A 20,654-nucleotide genomic window follows, 5' to 3' on the forward strand; every position below is an offset into this window, starting at 1 on the left:
GTGTGTGATTTGAAGGAGATTGGTTACACCTGGGCTAATTTCCAATTGCTATTATAAGGGGGGTGGACACTTATCCAACAAGATATTCTAGTTTTGTATTTTTAATGAATTCGCTGAAATTTTTAGGATTTGTTTTTCACCTGGACGTTGTGGTGTACGATGTCGAAAAAGTCTGATTTAATTCAGTTAAATTCCAGGCTGTAAGGCAACAAAAGGTGAAATTTTTTGAAAGTGGTGTGGACTTTCTATATGCACTGTATGCACGTGTATGTATGTATGTATGTATGTATATATATATATATATATATATATATATATATATATATATATATATATATATATATATATATTCGTGTGATCCCCCTCTGAATACCGGGGAATCACGGATAGCAATCGAGCGTTATTTCGAGGCATTGTTCAATAGCGGATTTATTATCTACGTGCGAGAGGAAGAGAAGAAGAAGAAGCTGTATGCATTTTAGCTGGATGCTTTTACCTGACGTGATCCCTGAGCAGTCTTCAATCCTATGGAAATTAACTCAAACGAAAACGGAATTAAAATGTACAAAAATAGAGGTTTATTAAACGGAACCCGAGAACAATGAAAACGCGACGCTCAAATAAATGTCCAAAATTGGGACGTCCCCACACCAGACTTGAAATATACACAAAGGAAGAATATATGAAAATAAAGGGGCCATGCATGTGTGTGTGGGCTTAGCTCATCCAGCGGAGGTGGATGGCGTTCTCCTCGGGAATGGTGCCATCCCAGGCTGTTGGTGGGAATGACCCCACGTCCTTGGCGTGCGCGCACGCTATCCAGGCCCCACCGTTCGTCTCGAGCGGCAGGCGTGCAGCTCGTCTCCCAGCTGCTTCGATGTAACCCCGCTCTTCGCTCCTCAAAGGAACACCGTCAGCAAGAGTCGAGGGCAGAGGTGAACGAGAGGGGCAAGAGGTCAAGGTAGAGGAATCACGAGGGCAGTAGGGACAAGGTCCAACCACGAAGGGATCCAAAACGAGAAGCAAAAAAGATGCCGGCCAGCCAGTTCTTTTATTGGCCGTCTCGTGTCGTCAGCTGTCCTCTCCACCAATCAGTGTGCCGCTTCATACTTGCCCCTGATGTCATCGGTGGTACCTGGCCAATCGGCGCTCCGCTTCCCCCTCGGCCTTCCTTCCACCAATCAGCGGCCAGCTTCTTGCCCCTGCCTTGACCAATCACGAGTCACTCCTTACCCTGGCCTTCTCATTGGTCGACACCTGGCCCAATAGCGAGTCCTTCTTTGGCATGGCTCCCGGGCCTGCCTGTGCTTTGTGGTGACTAATCACGGCTCCCTTCTTACCCCAATAGGCTGGTAGCTGCGTGCCGATTGGCCATCCCTACCATTGGTGTGATCTCCCCATCAAACCCTTCGACCAATCCGTCGCGAGGTGGGCATGGCCTCAGCCGGCCTAAACAATGTTTTATCGCCATGTTGGCGCAATGCGTGTGCGCTTCCTGCCTGCACTTCCTTTGAATTTTATTGTGGGGGGAATTTAATTAGTGTGTCTGCTAATGGGCCTGCCTAGTGTCTATTGGTGTAGTGCCGTAAGGGATAAAGATTAAGTCACAAGGTCTCGCACACAGGGGGATTAACATAATCCCTACGAATAGAGAAGCAGGCAGCAATTTATCAACTGCGAATACGTGGAACCCGCAAATAGTGGAACCGCAAATAGGTGTGTGTGTGTGTGTGTGTGTGTGTGTGTGTGTGTGTGTGTGTGTGTGTGTGTGTGTGTGTGTGTGTGTGTGTGTGTGTGTGTGTGTGTGTGTGTGTGTGTGTGTGCGTGCGCGTCCACTCTTTTGTATGAGCATTGTTTCTTCATCCTGTTTTAAGTTTTTTTTTTTTTTTTTAAAGTCTGTACTCCCTGGATTTTACCTTTGAGCAGGAATTTGTGCGGTTAGTAATGCTGAATAGAGGTGTGGTCGTACTCTGGAAGCCCTGGGTATTTACTTTTTCTTTTTTGACGTTGTGGTTGAAAGTTTAGTTATTTTCGGTGGCACCCTCTGCTCCTTCCCCTGCTCGTTCATTAACATCCGGTTGTAAATTCAAAAATCACTGACTGAATGTTCATAATACTGAAGTGAGATTTATGGCTTAAAAATCTGGCACCCGTGAAATGCCAGTTTATTTCCCCTCCCCATCCCCACCCCTCCTTCAAAATATTTTAAATTTAAATTCCGTTCAAAGTTTGCTTGCATGTGTTTTATTCTTCAGAATTCAGTGCTTCTTGTGTTTTGCCATGGTCATCATTTCCGTCCCTTCCCATTACCTTGCCTGATATGAAACATCGAGGCTCTCCATCCACTTTACACCTGTTTCCTCCTTGTACTCATGAAAAAGACTCAGTATTTTGAGTTGTCCTATTTATTTATTTTTACATGCTGTTTACAGGTTTAGTGGTTGTCGCTATAACTCTTCTGATTGTGTTACGTGCTCCTCCCAAAACCCCCGGGTCACGGTGTACCTCCGAGCCCCGAGAGGAGTCACGGCAGAAAGATGCATTATTCTGTATGTCAAAGATCAATGGTGAAACCACACCAATTGTTACCAACAACCAAGTATTGTATTAAGATCACACAAGAATAACAGTACAACAACAATAGTAATCAATTGTACAACCAATATATATTTCCTATGATGGTACCATCAGGTTCGTACAATAAAACTCACTGTGTTCCAAGTGAGCGAAAAGAAGAACATTTCCAATGTCTCTATTCCCGCATCAAGCCCAAGTCGATCCGCTCCAGCGATCGTCAGAACGATGTCCAATCGAGACCAGAATCTCGTTCGGATGACAGTCACAGTCACGCATCCAAAGCTGCGTCCGGGGAAATCCAAAGGCGCCCTCCAGGCGACTGGGAAATCACACCCTCGGGTATGGACGTTTCACGGCTCCAAATCGGCGAACCGCAGATTTACCTTCAAAATCCACGTTACACACACACACACACACCAGATAAACATCTGGATGCGGTGAAAATGGTTGAAGCGAAGCGAAAAACCTTGCGCGATATGCAAAGCGCGCGAGTGAAAATGGACGACGGCCCGTTCTCGAGGCGTAACGGCACGACGATGATTCTCCTCGGAATCGACCGCCAAAACCTGACACGCAGGTTGATCCGTCACAGCAATAACAACTCTGTCGCAAGAATCCATTTCCCAGGAAACTCGAAGTTCGCTAGTGACCTCCGTTCGTCAACGTTTGCTCCAGACCTCGAAGCAGCTAGGCTTCTTCCCCGACTCACTCGCTCCGCCTTCTCTTCCGCCTCTTCCTCTTCGTCGTCGTCCGGTTCCGGCTTCATTTAAAACATTGACTTTTTTACCTTTTGAAAATAGTAACCTCTATCTCCCTTAAACGACAACAATAATAGTACGTGGAATCAAAAATATTTACAGTGGATGAAAACCACAACAACGGAAGTGACGAATCCGTAACAATTGACATTACCTCCTTATTTCTTTCTGTTTGTATTTTCGTGTTTCTCCTTAAGTTTCTCTCACTGTCTAACTTTATTTCTGCTTTTGTAAATTGATAGTTCAGTCTCGTCATGCTTCAGCATTGCTCCCCTTTCCACTTGTGTCCAGGCCCAGATTGCCGTCACAATCTGTCAGAGTTCCGAAGAAACAGCCACCACCTGTTCTGTCCCGACGCCAGTGACTACCTCTGTTCCAACAAGCTCTGTGAAAACAGTCGTGCATGCAGCACAAGGTAGCAGCAAACCGGCCAGGGTTGCAGGTGTGCAGAGGAAGAAGATAAAGGTGAAGATACAAGGAGCAACTTTTCACCCGAAATTGTCATGCCTTCTCAAATTTGTCTTCCCAACCTTTACACATCTCTGGCAAATGTTTAGTTTGTTTGTTTGGTTTGTCTTTTTTGGTTTATTCTACCTTCATAATTGAACGTTTTTTTTAGTATAACTATTTTGTCGATTAATTTGATGTTCACCTTCACATTTAGTTGCCACAACACAAAACAGTTGTGGTGCGGCTTGGTGAGGATACTGAGAGCGAGTCAGACTATGAAGCTGAGGCATTTGGAGGCCTGGAGATGATGATAAAGGAAGCAAGACGTACAGCTGAGGTAGAGAATCGAAAGCCATTCTTATGGTGCTCCATCCCCTCCTCACTTTCTCCCCTTCCCCCCCCCCCCCTCCCTCCACTTTCTTACCCCTTAAATTTCTTTATCACATTTTTGGCTTCTCTGTATATTATATAATCTGAACTGTGGTGCCTGTTCGTGCATTTGTCTGTCTCCCGTTTATGGTGGCTTCTTCCCGTGCTACGTTTGAAAAGCTGCGGATTTGTTATTTTGTATTTTCATTTCACCTTTCTTGATGCAATATAGTCAGTCACTTTATGGTCCCATCCAGTAATCTTTAAAATTATCATGAACATGTGGATTGAAGTGTTTAATAAATATCTTAATGTTGTAACACTAAACAGTAGTAAAGATCGTTAAAATAGCTATATTTTATCTATATTTTTGCCATCTTTTTAGACCAATTCAACCTGTGCCACCTGATGTTGCACCGCGACTCCACGGTGGGCGGTTTAAGTAGGTCAGAGCTTTGGCTTTGAGTGAAACCAAGAGTGCAACACAATTAACCTTTTTTAAAAAGTCTATGAAATAATTTAAATTGATCGATGAACTTAAACTAATCCTGTTACTGGGGATGGATACTCTTCCTTGTGTGTTTGTTTCCCTACTTGCACCCACCCCTCTTGAGGAATTTATAACCCCCCCTCTCTTACAGAAAGCCACCAAGAGGATTAAGACTCCTGCTTCAGTGAAGTTAATTGGAAACAAAGAAATACATGCGACTCCGGATGCACTTCCTGAAGACAAGAAGGTGGAATACAGACGACTCAAAGCCGAGATAGTGAGGTATGTTTCTCTATCTCTTGATATGCACTGAGGCCTTTCATTCGGATACTGCAAGATGATTACTCCAATTGAAAGGACAAAGTTTTGTTTTTTGTTTACATTTGTTTTTTCCTTGGTATAACAATTTCTATGGTTCAATGCACGTGCAGTTTATGAACTTTGATAAACGTTTGATCAATTGGAAAACTCGTAAAGCCAAATTTCATGTTGTAGTTTCGTCTCAAAGTGAATTTATACTGATTTGTTTATTTTATTTTGTCCGACATTAACTGGGCATGCTTTTGACAGGAGGGAGAAGGAAAAGGCATTGCGCAAATGCAACTCCGCCGTACCTTCTCCTGTTCCTTCGGACACAGAGGTGGACCCTTCGCAACACGTGAAACCTGAAGCAACAACAACGCCAAGCAAATTGGTGGCAGCTATAAAACCCCAGCCAGATGGAAATGGCAATGGCATGTTGAGCGTGAAGGACTGCGTCGGTTCCAAGCCAGATTCAAAACCTCCTTCAAAACCTCCTTCAAAACCTCCTTCAAAACCTCCTTCAAAACCTCCTTCAAAATCTCCCGAGAAGAGGTATGTGGTTCCATCCCGTGAATCTGGTGTTTAAGATCTACTCGTACATGCCATGCGTGTTTCTTTCCTTGCATGTTGTTGCAGAGGTAGCACACTTTACCTTTGGGCTGACAGGATGGCCTAGAGGTACGCACACTCACCTCCAAGCAGTCGACCCTGGGTTTGAACCCAGAACCGGCTATGAACTGTCATCCCAGTGTTTAACAGCCAGGGTGATTCGTACAACGTTCCTTTGATGGACGTTAGACTGAACGCCCAGTCTGCCGGCTTTAATTAATTGGGCCCCTTAAAAGTGTACCGGTGTGAATGAGTCTGTTCACACCATTCATACACGGTTTGCTTTCCTCTGGGATATACAGTATGTACCATTTCGACTCAGGATCGTATGGTTTGACACCTTCACCAAGCAAATACCTGAATCTCTTGCTACTTTGTACCAGTACACTGTCGTGTTGTGAAGATGGCTGCACCACCACGATAACTATAGCTGCAAGTAAGGAAGTTGGGGCACAAAGGGGTTAACAAATGACTCTCTTCCCCTTGTAATATTGCACACGATACAACAACAACAACGACATGCATTTTAAGGCCATTTTCCCTGCAAGAGCGGGGGTTAGCCTTGCGGTCCCCATGACGATCTTCTCCATTTTGCCCTATTTTCTGCATCTCTCCTTGTTAACCCCCTTGCCCGCATTTCTTCTTCCACCATATTTAGCCAAGTCTTTCTCGGTCTTCCCCGTCATCTACTTCCTTCCACATTCATTTCCATCACTCTTCTCAACCAGTCACTTTCATCCTTCCTCAACACATGATCAAACCATCTCAACCTGTTCCTCTACACAGCATCAATCACAGGCTCTATTCCCATCATCTTTCGCAATTCATCATTTGTCTTCCTCTCTCTCAACGACACTCCGCACATCCACCGCACTCCGCACCGCATTCGCATTTCTACCCTTCCCAGCCTTCGCTGCTGCTCTACGTTCATTACCCATGTCTCGCTCCCATAAATCATAACACTTCTCACACATGCAGCATACACCTTTCCCTTCAGCTTCAACGACACTCCCCTCCTCATCAGCATGCCACTCAGTTCCCGAAACTTCTTCCATGCACATCTCACTCGAGCAACCGTTGCCGAGTCTGATCCATCTCCATTCAGCATGTCACCGAGGTAGCAAAATGTTTTCACACCTTCCAGTTTCACGCCGTCTCCAAGATCCAACTCAACATTTCCTCCATCTGCAGCTCCCTCTGTGCACACCTTACATTTGAATGTAGCTGCCACACTGGTTAAAGACCCTCTCAGACCACTACATTTTTGATGAACTCACTCAGCGCACATTGTACATTGAATGGAATTCACTCAGAACACCCTTCCTGCACACAGCACATAGCCACTTCCCAGTTCTTTCCCCCTCACCACATGCTTTACCACTTGCCATCACCTTCGTCTTTCCGATATTCACCTTCAGACCTTTTGTCTCCATACATTCCTTCCAGTTGTTCATCTTTTCCTTCAGTCCATCCATACTTTCCGCAATCAACACCAGATCATCTGCATACAACAACTCCCACGGTAAACCCTCCTTTACGTTCCAAGCCAGCACCTCCATCACAGCTACAAATAGTAGTGGACTTAGTACCAACCCCTGATGCACTCCCACCTTCACCTCAAACTCACCACTGTTCCCGTCCTTCGTCCTTACAGCTGTGCTCGCTCTTTTGTACATTGCCATCACTACTCTGATCAACCATTCCTCCACTCCTAACTTCCTCAATGCCCATGTCACTACTTCACGTGGAACCCTATCGAATGCTCTCTCCAGATCAACAAACCCAAGAAACAACTTCTTCCTCTTCATGTACTTCTCCTGCAACTGCCTCACAATAAAAAGCACGTCTGTCGTTCCTCTTCCTGGCATAAATCCAAACTGCATTTCGTCGATCTTCACCTTCTTCCCTATCCTCCTCTCCAACACCCTTTCCAATAGCTTAATTCCATGCTTCAATAACTTTATCGCTCGGTACGAGCCGCACTGCAGAGGGTCACCTTTCCCCTTGTACAGAGGGACGAGGGTACTCAGTTCCCAATCCACTGGAATGCGGCCTTCCTTCACCACCAGATTACAGATCTCTGTCATTCTCTCACACCCCAACTTCCTGCTACCTTCAACATATCTCCCACAACTCCTGTCAGCCCTCCCGCTTTTCTGCTCTTCATTGCTTTTATCGCTCCCTCAACTTCCTTCTCAGTTATCTTCTCTGCCAGTCCTAAAACTGGGTTACTCTCTATGTTGCCATCCCATTCATTTCCCTTCATTTCAACATTCAACAGCATTTCCATACATCTTTTCCATCTTCCTTTAATTCCATCTGGGTCCACAACGATTTGTCCCACTTCATCCTTCAAGCAACTCACCCCCATCACATCACACGTCTTTCGCAATCTGCTTTGCAATCCTGAATACCGCTCTCTGACCCTCTTCCGAATCCAAGCGTTCTCCGAACATTTTCCTCCATGCCTCCTGCGCCTTTGCTACCTTTCTTTGCAGCCTTCTTGGCTGCCTTATAACTTTCATGCTCTGCTTTTTCTGCTCCCGTACCCTTCGCCTCTGCCACTCCTTGAACCTCTTCCTCGTCTCGTCAATCCTCTTTCCAACTTCATCATCCCACCACCATGTTTCCGAGTGCCTCGGTGGTCCTTTTGTCCATCCACATACCTCACCAATGGCTCCCAAGAGACTATCTTTCATTGACATCCAACCACCTTCAAGCTCAACCAGATCATACTCTACCCTACTCAGCCTCTCTTTTAATGCCTCCCTTACTGTCACCTCTTTCAACCTCCACACCTTCATTCTCGGTTGGTACTTCACCCGCCGAGCTCTCCTCGCACCTTTCACCCTTATGTCGCAGACAACTAAGTGGTGCTGTGAAACAGCCTCCTCCCCCGGGGTCACCTTAGTGTCCCGGAGGTGCCCTCTATCTCGCCTACGCACCATCAGGTAGTCAACGGTTGTCGTCGACCCACCTGATGTGTTTGTACAAGCTTATTATCCCCTTTCTGGAACTGAGTATTACAAATCAACAAATCAGCTCCATCAGCAAACTCCAAAATCCTTTCACCTTCTCCATTTCTCACACCATATCCGTAACCCCCATGAACTCCCACAAAAGCGTCCATACTCCTTCCCACATGTCCATTTAGGTCTCCTACCACAACAACTTCCTCATCTTTCACGTTTTCCATCAGCTTCTCTATCGCACACCATAACTTGTCCTTCTCTTCATCGCTCCGACCAACCTGCGGAGCATATCCCGAGATGACGTTCACCAAGAGCTTTCCAATCATCATTTTCACCATCATCAACCTTTCACTCACTCTCGTCACACTCACCACACTGTCTACAAAGTCCTCAGAAAACATGACACCAACACCATTCACGCCCTCCGGGCACCCTTTTTTTTTTTTTTTTTTTTTTTTTTTTGTATACAAGATCGAGGCTCGTGAAAGAGCGAACATTAATCACACAGAAAGACAAACAGACACACAAAACAAATAACATCGGGAGCGGTAGACAAGATGGGGAGAGAGGGGGAAGGACACAAACACAACATTTGAGAGCAGGGACCGAGAGACATGGAGACATCGAGAGAACTGTGGGAGGGAGAGGGCTTTGGGGGGGAGGCATGGGAAGGGGGTGGGGGGTGGGAGAGGTATAAAACATATGGACACTGCCAAGACTTCCAGGAAAGAAGTTGGAATTTCAAACAAGGTGGATCTGGGGTGAATTAGTGGGGGTAGAAAAGATCAAGGTTTTGGATGGGGGAAGATAAGAGATGGTGGTGAACAGCTGTTTTGAAGACCTGGAGGGAGGAGTGTGATTGAAGTGAGTGTGGGAGTTTGTTCCAGAGGCGGGAGAAAAGAGGAATGAAAGAGTGAAGGTGAGCAGAGAGCCGAGATTTCGGCAGTTTAACCATCAGAGGGTGGCTGGCAGATCTTGTGCGACCTGTAGGAATATTTGGGGGACAGAGCACAGAGAGAGCTGGGGGAGCAAGGCCGGAGAGGAGTCGGTAGAAGACAGAAAGACCACCTACCTGCCTGTGGTGGGTGAGTGAAAGGCCCTCAGAGATAGCTTCATCGCGGGAGATTCCAATGATTCTGAAAGCTTTGGATTCAACAGCGTGAAGCCGAGCCAGGTGTGAGGCAGGAGCACCAGCCCATAGGGGAGAACAGTATTCCATTGAGCTGCGGATGAAAGCCTTGTATGTGGTGAGGAGCTCAGGTGTGCCTAGGAAGGACTTCGCACGACGGAGGATGCCCAGTCGGCGACTGGCTTTGGAGGCCAGCTTGGAAATGTGGTTTTCCCAAGAAAGATCATGGCAGATGGTGAGACCCAAAAGCTTGAGCGACAGAACTTCTTGGAGAGGATTGTTGAGAAAGTAGATGGGAGGGTTGTCCAGTCGATCTTTTTGGAGAGACATAGTAAGAGTGTGAGATTTGTCAGGATTGAAAGACATGTTCCACATGTTTGACCAGTCTGTGATTTTGTCCAGGTCTTCAGAGAGTGAGGAGGCTGCAGACTGCCGATCTGAGGGAAGAGGAATGGAGCGGCAGAGAGTGGAGTCATCAGCAAAGAGATACAAAGGATTTTCCAGAGAGTCGGAGAGATGATTGATAAAGACCAGAAAAAGCACAGGGCCCAGCACACTGCCTTGGGGAACTCCAGCCTGAACGGGAAGGGGAGATGAGAGAAACCCATTCAGGGCCACACGTTGACTACGACCAGAGAGGAAGTCCGCAAGCCATGCATGGAGATTTCCATGGATACCATAGGAGGAGAGTTTGGTGAGCAGAGCTGGGTGCCAGACCGTATCGAAGGCACGTGATATGTCAAGGGAGACAGCTCTGATTTCCTGTTTGGCATTGAGGACCTCCATCCATTGTTGAGACAGCAGAAGCAGCATGTCCAGAGTAGAGTGACCTGGTCTGAAACCAAATTGATGATCAGAGATCAAGCCATTGGAGAAGAGGAAAGATTTCATATCCGAAGCAATGATGGATTCCATGACTTTGCTGATAATTGGGAGCAGGCTGATTGGTCTGTAGTTGCAAGGATCTGTTTTTGCACCTTTTTTGTGTAAAGTGGTAATGTTTGCTGATTTCCAGGATGCTGGCAGATGACCTTGAGCAAAGGATAGGGTGAAAAGAACAGAGAGAGGGTGAGATAGAGCGGCAGAGCAGGATTTTAGGACCCGTGGGCTGATGCCATCTGGTCCAGTTGCAGAATCAGAGTCGAGGTTTGACAAAAACTCCTCCACCTTGTCAGGAGAGAAGGTCACAGAGTTCAGGAGCAGTTTGGTTCGACTGGGAAAGGTGGGAACAGAGAGAGATGGGTTTGGGACTAAGGATTTTGAGGCAAACACAGAGTTGAGGCATTCGGCTTTGTCACGTGCGATGTCAACTGTGTGGCCATTTGAGGTAAGGGAGGGGATGGCGGGGGAACAAACACCAGAAACGGATTTGACCAGACGCCACCAGGATTTGGAGGAAGGAGACAGGTTTGAGAGTTCATTCTTGAGTGAGGAGAGATAGTGCTTCCTGGCACTCCTGAGGGTAGACACACACTTGTTCTGAGCTTGGTGGACGGAACTGAGATTTCCTTCAGTTGGATTAGCCTTCCAAGAGGCAAAGGCAAGTTGTTTCAGGGCAACTGCCTCACCACAAGATTCAGTGTACCATGGACGGGAGGAAGGGTAAGACAACTGAAGGCGAGATGGGATAAATCTGTGCATGAGAGAGATCAGTTTGCTTTGGAAGAATTCCCAGGAAGAATTGATGTCAGAGGCAGTGGAGATGGGAGACCAATCCAGACGATTGATGGCTGCTTGAAGACCGTCCCAGTCGGCCTGAGTGAAATGCCAGACTCGTCGACGCTGAGGAGGCTATCTGAGAATGGCCAGAGAGATGTCCACTTTGACAAGCACATGATCAGAAGAACCGATTGGAGCAGAAGAGCAGCAGCAGACATTAGCAGGGAAGTTTGTCATAACCAAGTCTAGAAGAGAAGAAACTCCATTGGCTGAGATCCGGGTCGGGAAATTGACAGATTGTGTCAATCCCAGTGAGTCACAGAAGTCCTTTGCTGAGGTGCCATGACTGGTGAGAGAGGAACCCACACCCAACCAGGTGGCATGATGACAATTGGGTCATTCCATGTCAAATCATCAAAGAATCTGCCGTCATCTCTCAGATTTTTGTAAAACTTTGGGAACCAATTGGGACCCATGAAAAACAGCTAGAACTCAAATATTTTTGCTAACAGCCTCTTAATTAGTGAGATACAGGTTAACGAACTTTGGACTAATTAGCGCGATGTCGCGAATTCAAATGGCCATATCTCTAAAAGTATAACACCTAGAGAGCTGGTTTTGGTGTCATTTTAAAGGTATTTTCATGCCCTATAAATTTGTCTGGGCAACATTTTCCTACCTCCAATCACAAAAAAGTTATCACAAAATATAAACTTCAATCGTGAATCCAAAAAAAATGTATCTTTCAAATTTCCTCAAATTCATCCCAGATGTACCTTATGATGTCAAGAAGCTTCCACATAAGTTTTGTGATGGGCACTCCAATAGTTTCTGAGATATGAGCAATAATGTACATGTACGTATGGCATATAGGTTCGAAAATCAGCATTTATAATGTATTATACAATCATTCTAACCTAGCCATGACAGGGAACACAGGGAACAACCATCAATTGCTTTGAAGTATCATATACTTTCATTTTCAACTGGGCCTGAGGGGAATTCTCATCTGGGGAATTCCAACTGGGATTTCCCATGTGGGTAAGTCGAGGTGATGCAACTTTCACAGTCTAAGATCCCCAGGGAAAGTCCAAGTTGGCTTAGTGTAATGCTTAGGCCTGCCACCAACAGAAATTGGCAGTTCACTTCTGAAGGAGCTGCAGAAAAATGACGACTGCCAAGGAAAAGTTCATCTTGAAGCAGAAATCCTGCTGCAATCCCTTTGGAGCTCATGAAAAACCAAAGTCGTCTGGCTTGAGAGCTGTTAGCCAAAAAGCCATAGCCGCTCATCCAAGCCTCAAACTGCAAAGTGCACAGAAAATCTGTACCCAGTGTCGTAAGAAACTGGCAAAAAGACAACCAGGTGTGGTAGAGACTCAGAGTGAAATACCATTACCAGTGACCAGCAGCGCTATTAGCAGTAGTGAGGACAATGATGGTGGAGGTGAATCACCAATACCAGGCAGTTCAGGGGAGTTTGAATTTCATGAGTCTTTGGGATTGATTGGAGAATCACCTATTCCAAAAAAGAGACTTGCTGCAGATAAATATGTGAAATCCAAAACCAAGAAAATCGGTGACACTGGTTAGTGAACCTAAGTCAGGTTAGTGAACACTGTGTACTTGAACTCACTTATTGATTGTATAATACATTACAAATGCTGATTTTCGAACCTATATGCCATACGTACATGTACATTATTGCTCATATCTCAGAAACTATTGGAGTGCCCATCACAAAATTTATGTGGAAGCTTCTTGACATCATAAGGTACCTCTGGGATGAATTTGAGGAAATTTGAAGGATACATTTTTTTTGGGGATTCACAATTGAAGTATATATTTTGTGATAACTTTTTTGTGGTTGGAGGTAGGAGAATGTTGCCCAGACAAATTCATAGGGCATGAAAATACCTTTAAAATGACACCAAAACCAGCTCTCTAGGTGTTATACTTTTAGAGATATGGCCATTTGAATTCGCGACGTCGCAGAAATCGTTTTCGTTTCTTCGATCGGGCGTTTTTCGGGGCGGGGCGTTCGGGGCGTTTTTTGTAATCTTCATCAATGATCTAATGAGCTAATTAGTCCAAAGTTCGTTAGTCTGTATCTCACTAATTAAGAGGCTGTTAGCAAAAATATTTGAGTTCTTGCCGTTTTTCATGGGTCCCAATTGGTTCCCAAAGTTTTACAAAAATCTGAGAGATGACGGCAGATTCTTTGATGATTTGACATGGAATGACTGAATTGCCACACAAACTTGTATTTCTGTCCCTGCCTACCCTTCACCATTCTCACACCACTTCCCTTCCATCTCGTCTATTGCACACAACATATGTCCACTCTTCTTCTGACCAATACTTCCACCACTTCTCCTGATCTCCCTGTCATTGTCCTTATATTCCACGTCCCAAACCTCAGAAACCGATCTCCACTTCGGGCTGTACCCTGCCCATATGTAGTAATTGTCATGGTTCTCTTTTTGAGGCAATGTTTTTACGGCCGGATGCCCTTCCTGATGCCAACAATATTGCACGCGATACAATATTGTATTAATTATACACATGATGCACTATTGTGACAGTAACATTTTGTGTGCGTAAAAAATACGGTACAGATGCATAAAACGGTGGAAATGCAAACAAAGGCAGAAAGAAGGAGAAAAATACTGTCTCTTAATGAAGTTGGTTTTCTCTAAATCGCTGGGGTTTTGCCTTAATTGCTTTGATGCATTTGCCTCGGTGTGCTGGGAGCTCTGTATTCACGATCACGCTCCCTCGAGATCCACACTTCCATGAGCAGAGAACTGGGTAATAGGTTTTTTTTTTTTTTTCTCCTTCCTTCGGTTTGCACGATTATAGCCGGTTATCCCCAAGCAGGAAGTTTGTGTGTTGCAACGATTGGTCCGAGTCGGTCGGTGGCCTTTAAAATACACTTGTATTGTTATGAATATTGCACCAATTCTGAGCTTTCGGTTGGGGGAACTTTTGGTATCTCAAAGCAAAAGTTCAACTGTGGTTCGATGTGCATGATCGCAGGTTTTGTGACTTTTGTCATGGTTCCGATAAAGGAGCGGCCTCTGAAGTGTAACCGATAATATGCTATACAGGCAATTTTTTGCTGCATTTTAAAAATTGAAGAATGGGGTGCTTGCTGACAACAGGTTCCCCGCGCCCCACCCTTTTATGGAGTGGGTCCCGGTAGACACTACATACATACATCCTTCAACATTTGATTAAATATTTCTAACTGCCTAACTTAGAAATATTTAACTGATTATGGACCAAATGTGGTGTGATGCATCAGGACAGCAAGGTCTCATGGGGTTGTGCTCTCCATCCAACCAGGTGAAAGGGGGTGACAATTGGTGGACAATATTAGTGTTTTATTCAAAAAGCTTCTTTTCAGAAACCACCAGACAGATCCACACCAAATTTGCCATGAGACATGGGGACCAAATTTGGTACGATGCATCATGTCTCATGGGGTATGCTCCCCATCTGGATCCACCCCCTATAAGGGGATAAAAGGGGGGTTTCCCTCCAGTTCAGGTAATTTAAAAATATTCTCAGCAACCGAAGGGGAGGAGCCAGGGTGCAGGAAGAGAGTTGTCAGGGCATGGGGGATGTTGGGGGGGATGAAGGGGGGAGAAGAGAAAGGAGCTGGGTTGCTGGTGGATTGGATAGCTGGAGGATGGGAGAGGAGTCTGTGTTTTGGGGTAGAGGAGATATGCTGAAATGCAATGGAAGAAGGGATGGGTTGGGTCATGGAGGAAACCTGGAGGGGCATGGGGTTGATGGACACGTAATTGGGGGACGATGAGTAGGGGTGGTGGTGGTGGTGGTGAGCCCCGGTGTGACGATGACGTGGTGGAGTTTGTGACCGTAGTCCTACACAGTAGAGATGGTTGGATTTCAGGATTCCAAGGGCAGAAAGATGAAGACGGACGTCAGGATTGGGATGGCATTGATAATTATTAAAAGCACGGAGAAAGGCAGTGCTTTATGAACATGATGGTGGATGAGGCACGGGTTTGAGTCATCCAGACAAGGAGAGGAAAGGGGAATGGGAGAACTGTGTTTGGAAGCAAGTACAGTATATGAGGAGATTGAACATTGAAAAATTTCCTTTTAAATTGGAGGGAAACTGGAGGAAAATGCAGAAGAATGAACAAGAGGAATGTTATTTATTTATTAAACAGAAGCAATTAAAGCAACATTGGTAAATAATGGGTGATTGTATTTTGGGGCCTATCGTAAGTTACCTTGAGGACGCCAAGGAATTTACGATAATGTGTGGGCTGGCTTCACATGCAAGACCAGACCAGGCAGAAAGGAAGGTAGGATTAGCTCTGTTCTTTAAGGTCGTTACTGAGCCAGCTGGGTTCTTGTATTAAAATACTTCTTTAATGCAGTTTATCGAATGCTTGTTGTGAAATTGCCTCATACATGAGACAGGACGGTTAGACGAGACAAACACAGCCACTGAGCTTAGGGGAAGTGCCGCTACTTCCAGGATACTCTGGGTACCGGCACCGTTTTACTCACCACACTCAGCATGGCATTTCCTAAGGGGGAATTTCCTCCTCTTCCTCATTGATGATAACCTATGGGGATTGCCCGTACTCTTGACCTTTTAAATGCTGAGCATCAAGCAAAGAAGCAGCATTTACCATTTTAAACTCAACTGGACTATGTCCAGCTGAGTTTTTGTCCACACCCAGTGTCTGTCTCTGTCTGTCTGTCTGTAAACAATTTTACGTCTACGCTCTAAAAGTCACAAATATTGATTAAATTTGATTAAACTTGTTATGCAGCATCTTTAAGACATAAACTAGTTTGGGATTGCATTTGGGCGTTGCACACCCAAAAATGGGTGCGGCAGGGCGGCCATATTGAAAAATCAATTTTTGTCAATCTGGTACTTCCTAATGTAGCTAGAAGGCTGAAACTTGGTGTGCAGACAGTATGTAACAAACCTCAACACATATATTACGGGTTTTGACGATGTCCGAAAAATGACCTCGTCGTGACCTATGACATGACTTGACCCATAAACATCAGTTTGGACGACGTCCAAGCTCGTAAAGTCACAAATACTGATCAACTTTGATGAAACTTGTGCCTTTTGCCACTTGAAGATATTTGAAAATTTTCTGGTTTCCATGGATTGACAGTGTGAGAATGTATGGATAATTCAAGAGAAAATGACTAAGTTGTAATGTCTCTTGAGTCCAATTCAATGAATAATGACTGCGTGTGTGTGTGTGAGGAGGTGGGGATTTGATGAATGAATACTTAAACCCTGTTGAACACATCTATTGAAATATTCAACATATCTTGATTCAATACCATGCATGTATATTGTTTGACCAAGTCTTTCTAAATAAATTCAAGTCTGAAATCTGAGAAAAGTAATTGTAGTTTTACTTTTCATGCCTCGCTTGAAACTCAATTTTTTCTAGTTTCCTGTTTAAGCATGAGATACCTTCAACGTTACTGTACCTCTTTGGCACATATAAACTATATCGTTTGTGGTTATATTATGCCTATTCTAACCATATTGATATAGACCAGTTGAGTTAAGGTTCCCTGGAACCTCTAGTCAATCATTGGTATGAGTCGGCCTGGGTTTGAACTACCAACCTCCCAGACTCGGACGCTCTAACCATTACACCGAGTCTAGTTTGCATTGGTTTATATCTTTTGTTCATTACCTCCGCCACCAAAGGTGGATGGAGGTTATGTTTTCACCCCTGTCTGTCTCTGTGAAGAATATATCTCAAAGTCGCAGATGGATTCGGACGAAATTTGTTGGAGACTTGGGTATGTGGCACGGATGAAATGATTAGATTTTGGTGAAGATTCGAATACAGATCTGGATGCGAGAATTGTTATTATTATTTTTTAATTATTCTTTACCATTGAGTGATGGGGCGAAGACGATATGTACCATGATATTTCAAAAAGTTGTGGATGACTTGTTACAAAATTTGGGGGAATTAATTGAGTGACAAGAACAAGGCGTTTATATTTGGTTCAAGTCGGGTTGATTTATACTTGGCACAAAGACAATACATGATTACATACATTTGCATATCGATTTTTCCCGATGCGATCAAAGATGGCCGACTGGTGGCCATTTTCGTTGTAAAAAAAACAACAACCCATGTTGAACACATTCTCAACCATTTCGGACATGCATTTACTGATGTTGTTCAAACTTTGTACACAGATAATGAATGATGGCTTGCATATGCACTTTGTTTTATTTCGAGATCAGATCCAAGATGGCTGACTGGTGGCCATTTTGTTACTTAAACATGTCCCCAACGATTTCTCTGACATGCATTGGCCGATTTTGTTCAAACTTGGCACAAGCAGAGTACATGATGGCATACACATGCACCTCACTTTATTTTGGGATCTGATCAAAGATGGCCGACTGGTAGACTGGCAGCCATTTTCGTTGTAAAAACACCTGACATTGAACTCGTCGACCATTTCTTGACACGCATGGACCAATTTTGTTCAATTTGGCACAAAGAAAATACATGACGGTATACATTTTTGTGTTGTGATCAGACCAAAGATGGCCGATTGATGGGCTTTAACTCCGTACAGCAAAATTACTAGAACCACGGGGGTTATGACATGTCTTTTTCTTCTTATTTTTTCTATCTCACCTTATGTTTTATTTATTTGGCATTCTGAGTGAGATCAATATGAATGTTGTGGGTCTTGTCGACGGGGGCATTATTTTTCCGGGTTGTCTGTCCAGCTGGCCATCTGTCTGTCCGTGACAGGTTTTCGTTGCCATAATAACTTGAGAATGGATTAAGGGATCCAAGTCAAACTTGGTGCAGGTATGTATAGAAGTAAAAATTAACTGATTAGATTATGGGGTCTAGAGGTCAAAGGTTAGAGGTCATGTCGGGTAGAAATGCGATGCTTGAGAACAGCTGAAGGGATTTAAATCAAACTTGGTACATGTATAATGATCTAATAATGTGGGTGGATGCATATTGATCGATTTCGCAATGTTGAAGAGTGGTGTTCCGGTTTTTATTTCTTACCCTCACCAGAGGAGAGGGTATTGTATTTCAGTCCGTTTGTTTGTCCGCACAGAATAAAACGATTTTTCTCTGCAACCGTTGGTCCGATTGACAGGAAATTTTCAACATAGGTGCAACTCCACTTGCAGAATTTTTTTTTAAATGATAATTAAGATGTCATGGGTTACGTGGTTCGGCCGCCATCTTGGAAAAACCGAAAGAATTTGCACCTCCATATCTCCGAAAGCGCTGCATATAAAAAAATTGAGACATGGCTCATTGTAAAAAAACTCTCCATGGGGAATAAAATATGTTAATGATGATGTCATAGGTGCCTCCATTATGACGTTATAATTCGACAAGTACAAAACTTCATCCGATCAAGATGAAATTTCTTGAGCATCATCTCGGGATAAATTGGCGGAGGAAAAAAAAAAGATGACGTCATCGGTCACGTGGTTCGGCCGCCATATTTGTTTTACTACAAAAGCCTTCAAACCAACTGAAAACGCGTCCTGGCGATGGTCTGCAATCCGATTGCTCTTTCTTGTTTATTTTGCATTTGCCATGTCCGTTTTGTTCATGTCATGTTCATGTTCATGTTTTGTTCATGTTCAAAACATGTTCATGTCCAACTGAATTTCGATAATTTGTTTCGGCCGAGCCAAAAAACGATCATATATATAAACTAGTTGTGGACGGATTCGGACTATATATCTTAAAAAGTTGTGGATGGATTCGGACGAAATTTGGCAGAGATGTAGCGTATGTGACAAGGACGAAATGATTAGATTTTGGTGAATATTCGGATCCGGCTACGAGAATGTTTGAAGTTATTCTTCACCATTGGGAGATAGGACCAAAAACGATACATAGCAGGATATCTCAAACAGTTGTGGATGGATTTGAACGAAACTCGGTGGACCGGTTGGTGTCTGACAAGGAAGAATCGATTCAATTTTGGTGAAGATCTGGAGGATCTGGAACCAGCTAGTATAATTTTTTAAGTGATTCTTCACCATTGAATGATATGGCCAACCAGGCGGAGGTATGCTTTCTACTGAGCGCCGTTCTAGTTTTTTTTCTTTGGTATAGGTAAGCGCCTTTTGTCTGATCAACCATCAAATATAAATTGTAAATTTATCTCTTCTTAACCCTAAGGCCTCCACTACAACCAGAAGTGGCCATTTTGCAGCAGTTACAGCATCAGTATGAGCGTCGCTCTGACGTGCTACACCAGGCTGAGGCTCGCTTGGAGAGGCTTCGAGAGCAAATACAGGCAACTGAACGTGTCGTGCTGGTCAATCGTACTGCCCTCCGACACCTTGCACAGCAGGTAGTTTTTCTGTTTGACTGCTGCCCTGTTCCACTGCAGAAGTTAATATTTTAACCATTGCTTAGCAGTTTTGGGATGAGAAATTGGAGCGAATATAATTCTGATCTTCGTTGTTGTCTTTTATTTCCTTCAACTTTTTGGAATATGTTTTAAAAGGGGTGAAAACAGAATGCGGAACCTTCGTCATTCAATCACCATGCTCGTGATTGTCTGTTGTTAAAGTGACGGTTTGACTTTTAAATATTACCTCTTGGCATACAATTGGCCAGTAACCCACTCCAAATGACAATTGGAGTGTCTTGTTGCTTGACACGTTGCAAGGATACTTTTGGTCATTGCCATACTCTCTATTTCTGCAGCAATAGGCATGGGATGAAGTCTAATGGCATATTGTATCATATCGTCATATCATATTTGTGCCACTATCGCTCTTTGCTTAAATGTGAATACCTCTTCCCATGAATTTGTCCTAGGTGAATAAAGCCCAGCAACGTGTACACAAGTCCAAAATCAATACCAAGCCTGCAATTAAGAGTGTGGCCACGGTGACATTAGAACAGTCTGTTCCCACCAAGCGTCGAGCTCAGACCTCTGTGGAAAGCCCCAAGGTGAGATCAGCAGTGCATTATTGCATGGTGAGCGGTGGCATGAACCACACTCGCATCCCCGTCACACCCTTCGGAGATGGTTTGGCACTTGCAAAGATCACTTGGAAATGCATCTTCGTTTTTGTGCAGGGGACGTGTGAGTGTGTGTCGCGTGTAACTTTTTTGAGCTATTGCCATCAAATTTTCACCAAAGCTTTGTTGTTATAATACAGAGAATGTAAATTAATAATTTTGTCAAAAGGTTGCAGGTCAGCATCAGATAAAATTGTCAATTTTCATCCAATTGACCTGCACTTTTAAAGAATTTGCATATTGGGTCACTGAAATGAATTGGTTCACCAA

General features: G+C 44.3%; 1 protein-coding gene across 2 annotated transcripts in view; it reads left to right on the forward strand.

Annotated features, from left to right (window-relative positions):
• Positions 1–20,654, forward strand: part of ZFC3H1 (zinc finger C3H1-type containing) — a 126,120-nt gene that overhangs the window by 24,537 nt on the left and 80,929 nt on the right. For both annotated transcript variants that reach the window (XM_078782334.1, XM_078782335.1), the window contains 6 exons: positions 3,627–3,800; positions 4,000–4,122; positions 4,796–4,926; positions 5,215–5,499; positions 19,530–19,704; positions 20,178–20,312. In XM_078782334.1, the coding sequence (XP_078638460.1) occupies positions 3,627–3,800; positions 4,000–4,122; positions 4,796–4,926; positions 5,215–5,499; positions 19,530–19,704; positions 20,178–20,312 (1,023 nt within the window). The remainder of the gene's footprint in view (positions 1–3,626; positions 3,801–3,999; positions 4,123–4,795; positions 4,927–5,214; positions 5,500–19,529; positions 19,705–20,177; positions 20,313–20,654) is intronic.

Source organism: Myxine glutinosa, chromosome 7 (assembly GCF_964187855.1).
Source record: "Myxine glutinosa chromosome 7, kmMyxGlut1.1, whole genome shotgun sequence".
NCBI classification, from domain to species: Eukaryota; Metazoa; Chordata; class Myxini; order Myxiniformes; family Myxinidae; genus Myxine; species Myxine glutinosa.